This window comes from Lissotriton vulgaris, chromosome 1_1 (genome assembly GCF_964263255.1).
Source record: "Lissotriton vulgaris chromosome 1_1, aLisVul1.2, whole genome shotgun sequence".
In the NCBI taxonomy this organism is placed as follows: domain Eukaryota; kingdom Metazoa; phylum Chordata; class Amphibia; order Caudata; family Salamandridae; genus Lissotriton; species Lissotriton vulgaris.
This window is the reverse complement of record NC_141685.1, coordinates 282457381-282475546: the sequence shown is the minus strand read 5'-3', so window position 1 is coordinate 282475546 and position 18166 is coordinate 282457381. Positions and strand designations below refer to the sequence as shown.

Below are 18166 nucleotides of genomic sequence, written 5' to 3'. Positions count from 1 at the left end.
GCCCATATCTGCCGCACAGCTAGTAGCTTTAAAGAGCCTTATCAGATATACAGCTAAAAGCATTAATGGGTCATATCTGCTGTACAGTTAATAGCATTAATGGGTCATATCTGCTGTACAGCTAATAGCATTAATGGGGCATATCTGCTGTCCAGTTAGAAGCTTTAATGGGCCATATCTGCCGCACAGCTAGTAGCTTTAAAGGGTCTTAACTGCTGTACAGCTAAAAGCATTAATGGGTCACATCTGCTGTACACCTAGAAGCTTTAATAGGCCATATCAGTTGTACAGCTAGTAGTTAATGGGCCATATCTGCCGCAGAGCTAGTAGCTTTAAAGGGCCTTATCTGCTGTACTGCTATAGTTTTAATATACCATAACTGCTGTACAGCTATAATTTAATGGCCCATATCTGCTCTAGAGCTAGTAGCTTTAATAGGCCATATCTGCTGTACAGCTAGTGGTATTGATGGGCTATATCTGCTGCACAGCAAATAGCATTAGTGAGTTATTTCTGCTGTACAGCTAGAAGCTTTAATGGGGCATATTTGCTGCAAAGCTAGTAGCTATAAAGGGCCTTATCTGCTGTACAGCTAAAAGCATTAATGGGTCATATCTGCTGTACAGCTAATAGCACTAATGGGTCATATCTGCTGTACAGCTAGAAGCTTTAATGGGTCATATCAGCTGTACAGCTAGAAGCTTTAATGGGTCATATCAGCTGTACAGCTAGTAGCTTTAATGGGCCATATCTGCAGCACAGCTAGTACCTTTAAAGGGCATTATCTGATGTACACCTAGCAGCTTCAATGGACCATATCAGCTGTACAGCTAGTAGCTTTGAAAGGCGTTATCTGCTGTACAGCTATAGTTTTAATGGCCCATAACTGTTGTACAGCTATAGTTTTATTGGCCCACATCTGATTTACAGCTAGAATCTTTAATGGGCCATATCTGCTGTACACTAGTAGCTTTGAAGTGCCTTATTTGTTTGACCACCAGAAACTTTAAACTCATAAGAGCTCTGGAAATTAAGTACCTGCAACTGAGGAATTCTTCCCAAGTATTGACTTTTTTTTGTCTCATCTACAAACAAACAGACTACTTTGTAATTTTCCTAGCCCTGCCTTCGTTTTCAGCTCAGATTATTGATATGGCCTATGTACACGTGTCTCAATGCTGTAACGTTTTGCAAAGTTTATATCTCCGACCAAACTGCACTACGAGCACAGACTATCATGGCTTGTTAGCCTAAACTACATGGCTTGTTAGCAATGTAGCTAGCCAAACCTGCTACACTGCCCAAAGATGCCAGGTGCAAAGATTTTGTGAATGTTGTTCACCTTCACTCTTGAAAAGGGATCAGCCCTAAGCTGAAAGGACAGAAGCAAGTAGCAAAACCAGTTTCCTTTTATCTACATAGAGACATTCTAATATGCATTGCGAAGGAATAATGTTATACAGGCCTAGTGATGTTTATATATGGAGTAAGTGAAGGTTGTGTGCTAGCTCTCCAGCTCTTCAATTGATATTAAAAAGATATACAGGATGATCTGTCAGCAGGTGTTTAAATCCAAAAGAAGGAGGGAGCACACTGCTTGGTATACCAGCACATAATTGGCCCAGATGCACTGTGGTGAATGAAGTGCAAGATAGCACTCACTTTACCTGGACGTCTTCAGAATTCACCATTGCTGGTGAAGCCAGTGCTATGTATCTCTAGACATATTTCAAGAGTGTTGTCTTTCTTCAGTAACGAGTAACAAGTGAAATTTGGGAATGCTGCCAATGCTGCTCACAGTCTTCTCAGGATTCAGTACCACTCCCAGAGCGCAGGTGCATCCCAGAGCTTGTCAGCCCAACAAATCAACAAGGAGCCAATCACAAAAGGAGCAGGAAACACACTGCCTGGCACTGCTGCAGAGGAGACCCTTGTAGAGTTTCACAGAAACCAGCGAAGCCTTTGCAGCACCCAAGGATGCAGCTGGAGGGTACTGAAGAAGATCCATGAAGGACACATATGGCGATGTCAGTGCTATAGGGCGTGGAGTGGCGTCTGGGTCTGGGTCTGGGCATTGGGTACCAGGGTAGTAGCACCAGAAGATGTGTTGGAAGCTGTAGGGGAATAGACAGAAGCAGCATTCCTTCAATCCACCAGCTTGGTAATGAGAGCATTTAGGAAGGACTGTGAGTTAAATATGGAAAAGAATATAGAGGTAAATCCTGAGCCTGGGTCCAAGACGGGAATGGAAAGGCAACTTAAATGCAACTGTTCTTATTGATCAAACTTCTCTAAATTGTCTGCCATGGAGTCCGCCTTGCCCCAGAGGTAGTAGTCATGTGACAAAAACACACCACTGGTAAGATTGGAGACAAAGAGAGCTAGGAGCCTAGAAAAGCAGCACAGAGTTCAATACAAGAACCTGATCCTCCAGGATCTGAAGTGGCAGGCAGGATGGAGGAGAATGCAAACCCCCGAGTTGTATGCAATTAAAATGCTGTAAAACCCTCTCAGGAAGACCAAGGCAGATGGCTAACCTGTGGGGTGTGCTCGGTGGAGCAGGCCCCAACAGCAGGGATGGACCAGCCGTGACCATTTCAAGATTGAAAAGAAGGGATTGACTCCTGTCCTCAATGTAAGCACCCTCCCCTCCCGGCGTCACTACAGCCCACAATCCCAATCCTTCTGAACATGTAACTCCTGAATATGCTAAAATTGCTCTTAATTTGTATTCTCATACAATTTGGAGCTTGTTGCTATTCCTTTGTTGTGTATGATGTTGCTGCATTTTATATTGAATGGTTCAAAAACGACACAACATAGAAATGTCTCCATTTACTCTGATATACATATCATGCGTACTAACTTGATTATGATAGATGTTGCTGTATTTTGCCAGGTAGTGGTCCTTGCAGCCTCCCCATCCAAGTAGAATCACAACAGGTTCCCGATCTGCTTCCCATCTACAATCTGAAAGAGACACAAATGTACGAATGAAGGTGGTTAGACCAACGATGGCGCGCACGACCACTTCGTCATTAGTAATTCTAAATCCTGCGATGGCCGATTAACGATACGGACAATATGAAACAACCACCTGAATGCTATCAATCCTATTAAAATGGGAGCATGTTAGGCTGGTGTCATTTAAGGCACAGTAGTGCAAGTCAAGTAGAAGCCACAGCACCAGGTTAGCTGCGAGAAGGACATTCTTGAACCGAACCTTAATGCACACGAGAAATACTCCCCTGGACTTCTCTCTGTCCTACTGTCTGCACTGGTGAACCTGGGACTGCGCTGCAACTCTCCCCGTATGTGCCAAATTTGGATTGCAGCAGCCCTGCATGATCACTGCATGCATGACGTGTTCCATCTCTGCTTACTTTACGGTTTAATTTAGTTTTAGTGTTTTTTGACTTGACTGATTTCAGATTATATGTGTGCCGCCGTCTTAGTGCATCTGCATCATCAGACAATTGGTGAATATCTGAATGAAGCACCACCTGTGCTTTGAGACCCTCAGGGGTGAGCAGCGTGCTTTACTTTCCCTGATTGATTGATTGACCTTTGACAGTGCTGATCGGTTTTCAGTTTTTATGTTTTATCTTACAGCCTTGTTTATTCTCTTGCTACCCACCTCATATAGGCACATCTCCAGAGAAGAGTTGAACCATGTCCTTAGCTCATGAGACACTTGATTCCACACCACCGACTGGCCTCGTCAGTATTTCTTTCCTTCCCCACTCACCATCTTGGATTGGTGTTAAAAAGTACCTTTCTAATCCATCCTTAACCTATCTAGTAACGGCCCACTCAATGTACTGAATGTTGCTTGCAGCATCATCTGTATTACTGATGAATCGATTTCCTCACCGCTCTTTTCCAGCCTGCTCTTTTACTTGCCCGCTAATAACGTACCCCTTTCTCATCTTCCAAATTACGGCTTGTCCTGCATCTTCATCAATGCAAAATCCAGAAACAAGAACCAACTGAACATCGATGATCTTATTACAGAGTCCAGTCTGGACATGGCTAGGAAAATACACTGCCCAATACGTCACTAAGACATGTCCAGGATTGAAAACCTCACCAGATACCAAACCTTCAAATTTACTGGCAGAAAAGAAGCAGTCATCTTCAGACTTTCTGAAACAAACATGGGCGCAACTCTGCTGGCCTCTCCTCCAGATCGCCTCTCTGCATCTTGGTATTTGTAGTGCGAGTAGCACAAAGAACTGAGAAAAAGTTCAAAGTATATCACCATGGTTGGTGCAAGTATGTTCTTGAAAATTCCATCATCTCTAGACCAGAGACATGGCACGGGTTTCGGGATTTATATCCCTCATCAGTAGAAAAAGTTCAGGGGTGGTAGAGAAAGCCGCCGTAGAACCGTCAAGGACTTCGTTGTCTGCTAGGCGCGCAGGTGCGTCTCCAAAAAGCTCGTCAGCTTTGGGGGCTCGCGGGAGCCCTTAAATCAGAAACAAACATGGGCGCGACTCTGCTGGCCTCTCCACCGGATCGCCCCTCTGCAGTTTGGTATTTGTAGTGCGAGTAGCACAAAGTACTGAGAAAAAATTCAAAGTATATCACCATGGTTGGTGCAAGTATGTTCTTCAAAAAATTCCATCATCTCTAGACCCGAGACATGGCCCGGGTTTCGGGATTTATATCCCTCATCAGTAGAGAAAGTTAAGTTTTTTTTTAATATGGCTCCCTCGAGCCACACGAGCTGACGCTCTGGTTACGCACCTGCGCGCCGTGAGAGGTACCAGACCCGATAAAACTTCGCAGCCTGCACAGCAAACTCCGAAGAACTGCCTAAACTCTGCTGAGGAAGGATAACAATCCTGAAACACCGTTGTCCAGAGTTGGACTGCAACTTTGCATTTACACTGGAGATTCTACGAAAAGCGCACACACTTCAAAGAACTGCATTTACCATGATGCTCAGGGGTATACCCGCTGGTGGGTGGAGCAGTGTGCGACCTATGGACTTTCACTTAATATGGCTCCCTCGGAACTTCGGAGCGTGGCCAAGCAGCATGGCCGACAGGACGTGAGCTCCTCCGGCTCCCGACCTGAGGACCCTTATAATCCTGTGTTAATATCCTGTTTGGGCTCTGAAACGTGCAGAACCCGGTGTCGGAGCTTCCCTTTCCGCTGGTAGCCCCTGCACCGGTCGGTTGCGGTGAGCCTCTGGGCGGAAATCCCTGCGAATGTGACTGGTGCACCGGGGACCCGGCCTCTGGCTAAGCGAGGCCGGGGTCTGCGGCCTTTTCTAGCGGAGGTGCGGAGTGGTGGACCTGCCTGCTTGCGGCCCCCGGGGAGACCGGCGCTGCTATTTTGACACCGGAGCCCGCTGCCATCTGGGGCTCCTGGTCGGTGTGTACTGGAGACTGTCGGGGGCGCCTGAGAGGAGACTGGCCTGCCTGCGGTGAGCTTGGAGGCCGCAGAGACGATCGCGGTGGATGCCCCTCCCCCCGGACGCTGTCTCCACCATGGTGTGGGGGACCTGGGTCGTGGCCGCAGCGGCCTGTGTAGAGGCCCCTCTTTGTCCTGGGGGTTCCGGTGCTCTAGCGAGAGGTCTGCAGGGTACGAAACGGCGGAGTCCCTGAGCGGCGGAGGCGGCCTGGACAGTGGCCCTTTCCCTTACTAGGACGTCACCTTATCCCCGGAGCAGAGCGGCCATCTTGGGTGCCGGGGGACCGCTGAAACATTACAGCACACCGCTACGTTGGTGGCCCCACGGGAGGAGGTCCCGGATGCTGATGGGGCGAGACTGGGGGTATTGCGGTGAGTGGTCTTGCTTTGGGCTCCTCACCCCCCTCTGCGGGCCTACATGCCTCGAAGGTTACGCACCTGGGGAACTCTGTGCCCCGCAGGGGCCTGCTTGCCCTGACCACATGCGGCTCTATTGATTGTGCCCCTCTACATCTGTTGGCCCTGCACTCTGCCTGGCACGCGCCATTTGGCTGCCGAACTCTCCCGACGGGGACTGGCAGCAGCTCCGTCCTGCACCTGAGACCTTCCTGGTAACGAGCAAGGGCTGCCCCAATTGTGTACTGCTCTGTGTGGTTGGGTGGCCTTGGTGACTTGAGGTTTCACCAGGGGTCCCCCCTGCAGCGGGTGCCCTGGACCTGGCCTTGGGCGAGCCGGTTCCTTCTACACGTGGGCGCATCTGGCGGTGATTAGAAGACGAGGTGGTCCTTTTGGCCCCTGGCCCCCCGCTTCTGCCTCCCTTTGACCGCATTGGTGGTACGGAGGGAGAGGGTGGCCTCCTTCTCCCCTGTCGAGGGCCCGCATACCGGACTGGGGTGCTCCATTGACACGTCTGGGCCCCCCCTGCTGGCCACCGTCTGAGAGGCATCTGGGAGTTTTAAGCTGCGGGCCCTGTGCAGACTGTTCTGGCCCTGTGAGTGCTACCTACACCGCGATTTGGAGCCTACGTGGCTGGTGGAGGCCTTTGTCACCCTGCTGGGATCCGTGTCGGGACGCCTCCGGCCTGGGAAATGCGCAAGGACAGGATGTCGCGGACCACCCAGCCTAACACGATTACTAAGTATACCACGCAGCGGCTGCCCTCCCAACGGATTACGAGCCAATCAGGCCCGGAAGACGGTGCGGGTGACCCTGGTGAGCCCTCCCGAGCGGATTTGCTGAAGGCAATACAGGGCTCCCATTCTGCGTTGGAGCGGCAGATTGAAATGGTCTCCATAGATGTCAATGTGAAGCGTACGGACCTTCAGAAGGTTGCGGATAAAGTCTCGGACGCCAAGGGTAATATTGCAAAGCTACAAGGAGAGGTTGCCTCCCTCAAGAAGACTGTCACGCACTTCACGGCCACGACGCATGCGTTGGAGCGGAGGGCTGAAGATGCTGAAGGGAGAGCGCGTCGCAGCAATATAAGGATCCTAGGGGTGCCGGAACGCCTGGAAGCTGGAAATGCAGAGCGATTCTTAGAGACTTGGATCCGAACAACACTGTGTCCGCGGGGCCTCTCGGACGTGTTTGTCATTGAACGGGTGCATCGTGCCCTGGTCCCGCCGCCCCGCCCGGGAGCACCCCCAAGAGCTCTGATCGCCAAGATCCTAAATTATAGGGACCGAGACAGCGGATCTCACCATTGAGAACAGCCGGGTGTCCATCCATCCCGACTATACACAACAAGTCCAGGAGCAACGGAAGTCCTTCTTGGGGGTCAAACAGAAGCTGAGGAAGATGAAGCTGCAGTATATGCTCTTGTACCCAGCCAAGCTCAAGGTACTCTCGCAAGGGAAGGCGCACTACTTCTAATCCCCGGCGGAGGTTTGGGAGTGGCTGGAGATCAGAGGTGACGACCTTCCACGGGAGAACGTGGAGGCTCCCGCGAGCCATGGGGGACCCGGCCGTCGAGGGGAAGCCGCAACAGGTGGAGACGCCGATCGGAGTCAGCAGGCCCTGAGGAGCCTAGGGTTACGGTGGGTGAAGACGGCGCTATGTTTCTGGATCCTCGGCCACTTGAGACTGCGTTACAGGCTCTGGGCCCGTCCGGACCCGGAGATATTCTGGTCCCAGACACATTGTAGGACACGGTGCAGGACACGATCTCCACGGCCCCGGTGGTTCCGGAAACAGGGGGGGCTGAATCGCTGGACAGGACGATTCCACCGTGAGGTGATATGTACCCTGAATATTCTTTATGTCTATTTTGTCCGGCCAGTGAGTGGTCTAGATTTTTCAGTTGACGCCTGCGGTTGGCGGCGCTTGACCTCGTGTGGCTGAGTGAGACGCAGACACTCTTTTTGCTGAATGTGGGCTGTGCCGTGGGCTGGGGGGGGGGTACGACCCATGGAGTGGTGGTTGGTTGAGGCTGTTTTTCCCCTGAATGAGTCTGGAGTACCCTCTTCTAGGTTTTGGGTCCCATAGGGAGTTGGTTGGGGGGGGGGTGGGGGGGGGAAGGGTGGGGGGTTGTGAGTTGAGTGTGAGTGTGGTGTGAGGTGAATGGGGTGGCTGTGTACGTCCTGGCACTGGCAGGGGGAGGGCAGGGTAGCATGTTTCGTTGTTGCTGTCATTCTGCTCGTGGGTGGGGGTGGATGGGAGTCTTTTTTGGGGGTTCAGTGGTTGAGGGGGCTGGAGGGCTGGGGGGAGTTGGGGGGGTACTGTTGTCGGCATTGTGTGTGCGGCAGCGTTGGGGATGGTTCTGGGGGGCATTGTTCGAGGCATCGAGTGTACTATTGTTCGGGCCCGAGGGTGGCGGATCGCGGATTGTGTATATAACAGCCCGGATGGGCGCAATCACCGACTATGGGTTTTAAATTCTTAACCTGGAACGTGCGCAGATTGGGCACTTGCACTAAAAGACACAGGGTCCTTTCCTTCCTTCGGCGCTATGGGATCTCCGTAGCGTGTCTCCAGGAGACTCATTTGAATGAGGAGGGTTTCTCAGAAGCTGTCCAAAAAATGGAGGGGCCAGGTATTCCATTCCTCCTTCTCCACATACGCATGGGGGGGTCCTGATCTGGGTGGCGCCTGGGGTTCCCTGTGCCGTCCAGTATGTTGAGGCGGACATTGAGGACAGGTACCTGCTGCTGCGGGTGAAGTTAGATGGTAGGGATTTCCTGCTTTTAAATCTGTATGCGCCGAATGTTGAGGACCCTGACTTCTTTTCCCATCTTCAGGAACTCATTGTCTCGGACCTGGACGCCCCCTTCCTCTAGTTTGGGGATTTTAACTGTGTTGGATCCAGATTTTGACCGGCACCCCCCTCGTCCTGGCACGAAGCCATGTATGACGGCGCGGCTCTGGGAAGTTATGCATATTTTGAGAGTTGTGGATGTGTGGCGCACGGGCCACCCCACTACCTGTTACACCCGGACGCATGACACCCATAGTAGGCTGGATCGCATCCTTGCCGCTAATAATGCCGTGTCCCTCTCCCTGACGGTTACTCACCAGGCCCGTTTTCTGTCGGACCATGCTCCGGTGACGTGCGTAGTGCAGTGGGTTGAGCAGGCTTCCTACCCCCGGACAAGGAGGATGCCGATGGACCTCCTACAGGACCAGGTGGGGAGAGACCATGTGGCGACGGCCCTGAATAATTATGTAGATCTAAACTGGGAAGACAGTGATTTGCCCTACTCCACTAAATGGGAGGCCCTGACAGCGGTGGTGCGTGGTGCCTGCATGGGCCTCACCTACGGGGTCCGGAAGCACTTGCTATGTGAGTTGCGGGACGCGGAGGATAGACTCCGGCGCTGTCAGTCTCTGTCGGATCCCGTTGACTCAGACCGGGAGGCGGAAAAGGAGGCCCAGGTGTCCGTTCATGACATTCTTACGCATCTGGACAAGTATACTTTGGGCCAATATCGGCAGCGTCTCCACCGTGAGGGGGACAAGTCTGGTCGACTGCTGGCCTGGATTCTTCAGTGGGGACGTGATGCACTCTGAGTCTGATGTTCTCGAGGTTCTCTGATCTCACCTGCAGGCGGTGTATACTGCCGACCATTCGATCACAGAGGCCTCCTATCGGCCTTACCTCCAGGGATTGGCTCTCCAGGCCCTCCCGGAGGAGGAGGCGGCGGAACTGGACGCGGTTTTAACGCTCCGGGAGGTCAGATTGGCGTTGGCCGCCCTTCCACAGGCTAAGGCCACGGGCGGAGACGACTTCCCGCCTGAATTTTACCAGTCGTTCGGAGATGTCCTGGGCCCCCTCCTCTTGCAGGTCTATAATGAGGCCTTGGCGTGTGGCATTCTCCCGCCCACCATGAATCAGGGGGAGGTCTGCATGATACTGAAACCGGAGGGGGGGGGGGGGGGGGGGGGGAGGGGGAGAGACAGTTGCGACCCTGCGGTGTTCCGGCCTATCACTCTGATCAATACAGACGTGAAAATCCTTACCAGACTACTGGCCATCCGGCTGGCCCAACACATGGCACACTTGGTCCATCAGGACCAGTGTGGGTTTATCCCTGGTCGCAACACCGCAATGAGCTTGCAGCGTCTGAATCATATCCTCCATGAGGTGCGCGGTAGGGAGGATCCCCAGGTCCTGGTGTCGATTGACCTGGCTAAGGCCTTCGACACTGTCAGCTGGGGGTATCTATTGAAAGTGCTCCAAGTGGCAGGGCTGGGGCCGGTGTTTTGCAATTGGATCCGGATCCTATACGGAGCACCCCGGGCTAGGGTCCGGCTTGGGTCGGCTCGTTCCGAGGAGTGGTCTTTGGGAAGGGGCACTCAACAGGGGTGCCCCCTGTCGCCGCTTCTATTCGACCTGGTGATAGAGCCCTTGGCGGTCTCTATCCGTACGGAGATGGAGCAATGGGGCATTAAGGTGGGAGATATTGTGAACGTGATTTCCCTCTACGCAGACGACGCTCTGTTCTATTTGACCTCCCTGAGGGAATCGCTGCCCGTTTTATTGCGGTTGCTGAACCGCTTTGGTGCGGCCTCCGGGCTGCGTATCAACCCTGGGAAGTACCTGATCTTTCCCCTGGCGGGCTGTGATGTCGATCCGGGAGTGCGCCTTCCGCACCTGGGGCTGAGATGGGAGTTGGAGGCCTTCCGTTATCTGGGAATCCAGGTGGCCTCGTCTGATGAACAACTGCTGGTCCGCAACGCTGACCGGGTGCTCCGATCTCTGCACCAGTCTATGTCCTTCTGGAACACGCTCCTTTTTTCCCTCATGGGGCGGTTGGCGGTTGCTAAAATGGTAATGTTGCCAAGAATATTATACGTCCTGCAAAATACGCTATGCCCGCTCCCCCCGCGCATATTTCGCACGCTCAACGCGCTGATCACGACTTTGCTCTGGCCAGGCGGACGTAGTAGAGTCACCCTACATACCGTGGTCCGGAGCTGGGAGGAGGGAAGCTCCGAGGTTTGACCTCTATTATTACGCAGCACAGCTCCTGCCGGCCGCGAGGTGGTTCGCGGGTGTGGACAACTGGGAGCTACGGCTCCTGGTGGGCAGGGCGGACGAGACAACGTTGCAGGTGGCTCTGATGAAGGGACGGGGAGCAGACGAGGCCCTGCTCTATGTGGTGCGACATGCCGCAGGGGTCTAAATTGCAAAAAACACAGTTGATGGACAGAATGTAGAACAATGTCAAACATTCTCCCCAGTACAAGGATCTGGGCCTAAATCCATCGTTTTTTTGCACTCCACACCACCCTGGGTTAGACACTGGCTATATGCAAATCAGCTCTGACCCTGTGCCTCATGGGAACAGTCCAGTCCGAACTACCAAGCCATGTCTTTCCCAGACCGGAATCAAGCATCCAAGGACCGGTTTCTGGCTATCAGCCTTCATCAGCCTGGATAGCTTGACTCCAGTGGTGTGAAGAGCCTGGGACTCACGTCTGAGTATACACAGCACACTCGGGGTGAAAATTGCAAAAAACACAGTTGATGGACAGAATGTATAACAATGTCATACATTCTCCCCAGTACAAGGATCTGGGCCTAAATCCATCGTTTTTTTGCACTCCACACCACCCTGGGTTAGACACTGGCTATATGCAAATCAGCTCTGACCCTGTGCCTCATGGGAACAGTCCAGTCCGAACTACCCAAGGGGTCTGGCAGCGGTTTGTCGAGAAGATCTTGCGGCGGGCCCCCTTTCATAGGGAGCTGCCGGTGTGGATTCTGGCCCCGGTAAACCTAATGGAGGAGAATATGTCCTTCCGGGACTGGTGGGACGGCGGATGTGAGACTCTGGCAGACCTTTATCCAGACGACTCATTTGTGTCCTTTGAGCGAGCTACGGAAGCCTTTGACCTGAGCAGGGGACAATACCTGCATTATAGGGGACTCCAGGAGATGGCGAGGGCGACCTGGCCCCAGTTCCCAGAGGCGCGAACCGTTGACCCACACCCTCAACATCCTTCTTTCCTGCGGCAGAGGAAAGCGGCTGATCACATTACTGTACTCAGCCATGCGACGGGATTCGGCCCCGCCGGTCACGCCGTCATGGGCGGCCTGGGAGGAGGACCGGGGATTACTTTGGAGCCGGGCCAGTGCAGACGTATCGGGCTCCTGACTCGGAAGGTGTCGTGCAATGCGCGGTTTAAACTGATCCACTTTAATTTTGTACATCGCACTTACATGACCCCGGTCTCCCTGAACCGTATCTCTGCAGATAGGCGGGACAACTGCCCTAAGTGTGGGGCGGGGAGAGCCGGATTCTTACATCTGGCCTGGGAGTGCCCGCGGGTCGGTGGCTTCTGGGAGGAGGTGGTGGAGCACATTGGCCGTGTCACTGGTCTCCGGATTGCCTTGACTCCGCTTCATTGTCTCTTGGCCCTGGTCCCCAAGCCCAAAAAGAGGAATTTGTCCTATAAGCTGGTACAGTTGCTACTGGTGTTGGCGAGGCGGCGCGTGGCCATCACTTGGATGGGGCAGAGGGCCCCCGAGCTATCCCTGTGGCTTCGAGACGTTAGGGAATGGTCCTTGGCTGAGGAAACACACATGCAGCGCACGCGCCGAGATGAGAGGCTTCAGGAGGACTTACTAGCATGGAGAATGATGTGTGCTGAGGGGTTGCCCAGTGATGACTCGGATGCCACTAGTGCCGAACTGTTTACCCCTGAGGAGTCTGGATACGAGGAGGAGGTAGCGTTGGCCGCCCTTCCACAGGCTAAGGCCACGGGCGGAGACGACTTCCCGCCTGAATTTTACCAGTCGTTCGGAGATGTCCTGGGCCCCCTCCTCTTGCAGGTCTATAATGAGGCCTTGGCGTGTGGCATTCTCCCGCCCACCATGAATCAGGGGGAGGTCTGCATGATACTGAAACCGGAGGGGGGTGGAGGGGGGGGGGGGAGAGACAGTTGCGACCCTGCGGTGTTCCGGCCTATCACTCTGATCGATACAGACGTGAAAATCCTTACCAGACTACTGGCCATCCGGCTGGCCCAACACATGGCACACTTGGTCCATCAGGACCAGTGTGGGTTTATCCCTGGTCGCAACACCGCAATGAGCTTGCAGCGTCTGAATCATATCCTCCATGAGGTGCGCGGTAGGGAGGATCCCCAGGTCCTGGTGTCGATTGACCTGGCTAAGGCCTTCGACACTGTCAGCTGGGGGTATCTATTGAAAGTGCTCCAAGTGGCAGGGCTGGGGCCGGTGTTTTGCAATTGGATCCGGATCCTATACGGAGCACCCCGGGCTAGGGTCCGGCTTGGGTCGGCTCGTTCCGAGGAGTGGTCTTTGGGAAGGGGCACTCGACAGGGGTGCCCCCTGTCGCCGCTCCTATTCGACCTGGTGATAGAGCCCTTGGCGGTCTCTATCCGTACGGAGATGGAGCAATGGGGCATTAAGGTGGGAGATACTGTGAACGTGATTTCCCTCTACGCAGACGACGCTCTGTTCTATTTGACCTCCCAGAGGGAATCGCTGCCCGTTTTATTGCGGTTGCTGAACCGCTTTGGTGCGGCCTCCGGGCTGCGTATCAACCCTGGGAAGTACCTGATCTTTCCCCTGGCGGGCTGTCTGGATACGAGGAGGAGGTAGCGGGAGGCAGGGGGGAGGGACCTGTTTCGGGGTAGTGCCCTATTGGACGCGTACTAATGTTCCATATTGTATTACTATGTAATTTGTCTTGATTCCCAGATGTTTGCTTATGACTGTGATGTCTGTACCCTAATGGGCCATGTGGAGGTAAACAAACTATTTACATGTATTTTATCAGCGATGCCAAGTATGGGGGGGTTTGTTTGTTGTTACATGTTAAACTGTGGTTTTATTGAAAAACTAATTGTGAAGGACAATGAGAGTTTAGATCAACGGGAGACGTGTGAGGGGAAAAAACAAAAAAGCGGATACTAGCGATACATATATAGTTCATGCAAACATTTATGTTTTTCGTTGGGGCACTCTCTGACTTTCCGCCGCCTGGCCTCCGGGCTGTGGGCTACACGGCTGTGTATTATCCTGAATGATAATGTTGGTTATTTTCATTTCTCAGTGCCTATGAGTGGACTAGTTTAATTGTATTTACTCTGCTCTCCGCAATAAAAATATTTAAAAAAAAAAATAATAATATGGCTCCCTTGAGCCACACGAGCTGACTAGCTCTGGTTATGCACCTGCGCGCCGTGAGAGGTACCAGACCCGATAAAACTTGGCAGCCTGCACAGCAAACCCCGAAGAACTGCCTAAAATCTGCTGATGAAGGATAACAATCCTGAAACACGGGTGTCCAGAGTTGGCCTGCAACTTTGCATTTACACTTGAGATTCCACGAAAAGCGCACACGCTTCAAAGAACTGCATTTACCATGATGCTCAGGGGTATACCCGCTGGTGGGTGGAGCAGTGTGCGACCTATGGACTTTCACTTAATATGGCTCCCTCGAGCCACACAAGCTGATGAGCTCTGGTCAGGGTGACCAACTGGCATGGGTGCAAATTCAGGACACCGAGTGTAAAAATTCATGACAAAGCTTCAAAATTCAGGACAAAAATTCAGGACAGGAGGTCACAATTCAGGACAAAACTTCTGTACAAAAGGTAGATTTTACAGACACATCAGAGGAGGTTGCGCAAAAGTATGTAAGTAAGTAAATAGACAACCATTTAAGCACTAGTCAAAATAGGTTTATATTAGGTTGAAACAATTGTGTACTTCACGGTTATTCAATATGCAATATGCATGCAACTGTGCAGGTCTTTTTGTGGTATTTGATATGATAATAATCTATATATATGGTTACAGCACTGGGTTGTCCAGTCTGATATTTTGTATACAATTCATGTTGTTGAGCAGGCATTTCTGGTGTGAGAAATGGTTGGGAAGATATGCTCGGGTAGACATTGTGAGTTGTAAAGTGGCAAGCAGAAGATCCAAACACATTCAACCATTTGCAAACCTATCCAGCATGTATCCTTCCTTCCATCATTTCACTCAATCATTCCTCCATCCACCCTTTTACTCATCCATCCATTATCCATCCATCCACCCTTTCACCCTATCTATCCGCACACTCATCCATCCAGTCTTCTACCCATCTATCCATTCACTCACCCATCCAGTCATTTACCCTTTCACCCATCCAGCCACCCTTTCACATACTCATCCATCCACACAGTAACTCACCCTTCCACACATTTACCCTTTCAGTCATCCACACATCCATCCTCCCTTTCTCTCTCAATTGACCGTTTCACTTAGCCATCCATCCTTCCTTTCATCCACCCAACCGTCCATCTACTCATCCAATCATGAATCCATCCATTGACCCTATCACTCATCCATCCTTTAAATCATCTATCCATCTTTTCTCTGATCCATCCACTCTTTCACTCATTTATCCAACCTTTTGCCCATGCACCCTCCCCTTCACTCACTCATCCATCCCTACATCCACCCGTTCACACATCTGTCCATCCATTCACACTTTCACTTATTAATTCATCAATACATCCATCCATCATTTCACTCATCCATCCACCCATTCTTTTTCTCATCATCCGTCCATTCACTATTTCATTCATCCATTCACCCTTTCACTAATCCATCCAGATATCCACCCATCCCTTCACTTACTCTCTCATCCACCTTTTCACATTAATTGTGAGCCGAGCCTTCGTTTGCAGAACAGAAACTCACCCCTCGCTGTGGTTCACAAAGCAAAGGGAGGGGTTCAAGATCCCCCTGCACATAGTCAATCTGAAACCTTGAAAGTCATGCTTGATGCACAGTGCTAGGAGGTGAGGTGACTGTGGCATAGTGTTGTTGTCAGGGCTTTAAGCAGGATCACAAAACTGTGGGGTCTCTCCAAAGGGAGTGTTCGATGTAATTAAGGGCGTAGCTTTAAACACCTAAGCTAAAAATCTGTGCTCAGCATAGTGTGCCGGCAGACTGCTTTTCTGCTACGTCTGTTATTGCACCCAGATATGTAATAAATAACACCTACAACAAGCCAGGACTACTGGCTTTGTCAATTATTGTTAGTTTCATTTTTAAAAAAGCAGAAACAATGCCTTCCTTGAATATAATATCTAAAATGCAGCAGTTCTAAAATGATGGGACGGTGAAAGAACTATAACACTTTGTTAAAGTTCTTTCACCACCTTATTTTAAGGAACTGGATTCTCTCGTAGCAGTATGGGCATTTTCCTACATTGCTTCCAGGATGCCCGAGGCTGGAGGAGGCCCACCACATGCTTTTCAAGCCAGACTGGCCGATTGTCATTCTGTATGTGGCAATCAGCCTCATTCAGAATGACAATGGGCGGGTGGGGCTGCTCTTGCGCTCAGAGTGCGAAGCGGCCCCATCAGGGAGTAGAGGATCCTCACAGGGGGAACAGGGCTGTTCCCCAAAGGCCCAAATTACGGACAAAAGGCGTCCTTAAAAGGGATCCTCACGGACAACGGATGTGAGGTCCCAATTACGGACGGTCCGTGAAATTTACGGACGGTTGGTCACCCTAGCTCTGGTTACACACCTGCGCGCCGGGAGAGGTACCAGACCCGATAAAACTTAGCAGCCTGCACAGCAAACCCCGAAGAACTGCCTAAAATCTGCTGATTAAGGATAACAATTCTGAAACACCGGTGTCCAGAGTTGGCTTGCAACTTTGCATTTACACTTGAGATTCTACGAAAAGCGCACACGCTTCAAAGAACTGCATTTACTCAGGGGTATACCCGCTGGTGGGTGGAGCAGTGTGCGACCTATGGACTTTCCCTTAATAGGGCTCCCTCGAGCCACACGAGCTGATGAGCTCTGGTTACGCACCTGCGCGCCGTGAGGGGTACCAGACCCGATAAAACTTCGCAGCCTGCACAGCAAACCCCGAAGAACTGCCTAAACTCTTTTGATGAAGGATAACAATCCTGAAACACGGGTGTCCAGAGTTGGCCTGCAACTTTGCATTTACATTGAGATTCTACGAAAAGCACACACGCTTCAAAGAACTGCATTTACCATGATGCTCAGGGGTATACCCGCTGGTGGGTGGAGCAGTGTGCGACCTATGGACTTTCATCTTCAGACTTTCTCGTCCACCATTAGCTTCCCAGACGCCTCTGCTGCAGTGTAAATATTAATCAGATGCTCACCCTTCCCCCAGTTTCCTTTAAGTCCCTTCTGCTCTATAGCCAACACAACAAGAATAACAGTCTACGCTTCCAGTGCAACAGCAGAGGTCAGTGGTAACTAATGTAGCTTCAGGATGGCCACATAAATTTAAGTTACACACAGTGATGCTAAGGGAGACTCATTAACGTAGTTAGTGGTTCTCCTGAAAATTTTGCATGGATCCTGCCCTCCTCATTATAATCTGGAAACCTCATGATTATAGTTAGGTAAACCTGTGTTTGTTTTCAGCAAACTCCAGAATATTCAGACCATGTTCAGCAGACAGCTACTATACCTCCATAGCTGGGACTACTTCACTCCCACCTTTCAAGCAGTTCAATGACTCTTAGGGACAAGACACATCTCCCTCAAGGCACTCTGCATTGCATAGAGCGCACAATGGTAGACCGATCTACCTTCAGTATAAACTCCACACTTATCACCCAAGAAGGCACTCAAGATCGGCCCCACCCCGGTCATCCTTTTGAACATATTGTCATGTTTTCATTGGATCACCTTTGACATACTGATAGCTAAGTTGTGAACTCTTTCTAAGAAATAATCAGAAACCTTCCTAACTACCAGATTTCCACAGTGCTGTCAAGTTCGGGCATTTCCCAAGTGACCAACACATCCTTCTAACCAACATTACCTTAAAACTCAAGTCATCCTTTACTACACGGAGACCTAAAGTACTAACATGAAAAGCCAATGGTATGTTCGGACAAGTGCAACACTCCCTACCTCACACTTCACTTTTTTTAAATTCTTTTAATTGTGGTTTTCAACTTCAAGAGCCATGTTACATTAGAAACCAATGCATAACGTTGTTATTTGCAACCACGTGCATCATCCCCCTAACATTTGCCACATTTAAGTAGATTGCCAGTCTTCATAAAAATACATATCTATTTCACCAATACCAACCTCACACTGAAGTTCGCAGGGCATCATTCCTCCAGGATGGAATCCTCTATATTAAATGTCCAGTCTGAACGTATTTAAATAATTCCACCTGGGACCCCAAATCACCCTCCTAGGTTTCAGGCATGACACCCCAATCTTACAACACTGGCTAGACAATACACACAATCTCTCAGCCACAG

General features: G+C 51.1%; 1 protein-coding gene across 1 annotated transcript in view; it reads right to left on the bottom strand.

The window, feature by feature from the left end:
• Window positions 1-18166, bottom strand: part of TMEM53 (transmembrane protein 53) — a 211803-nt gene that overhangs the window by 71521 nt on the left and 122116 nt on the right. Inside the window, exon 2 of the mRNA XM_086952311.1 lies at window positions 2867-2970. Within this exon, the coding sequence (XP_086808437.1) occupies window positions 2867-2970 (104 nt within the window). The remainder of the gene's footprint in view (window positions 1-2866; window positions 2971-18166) is intronic.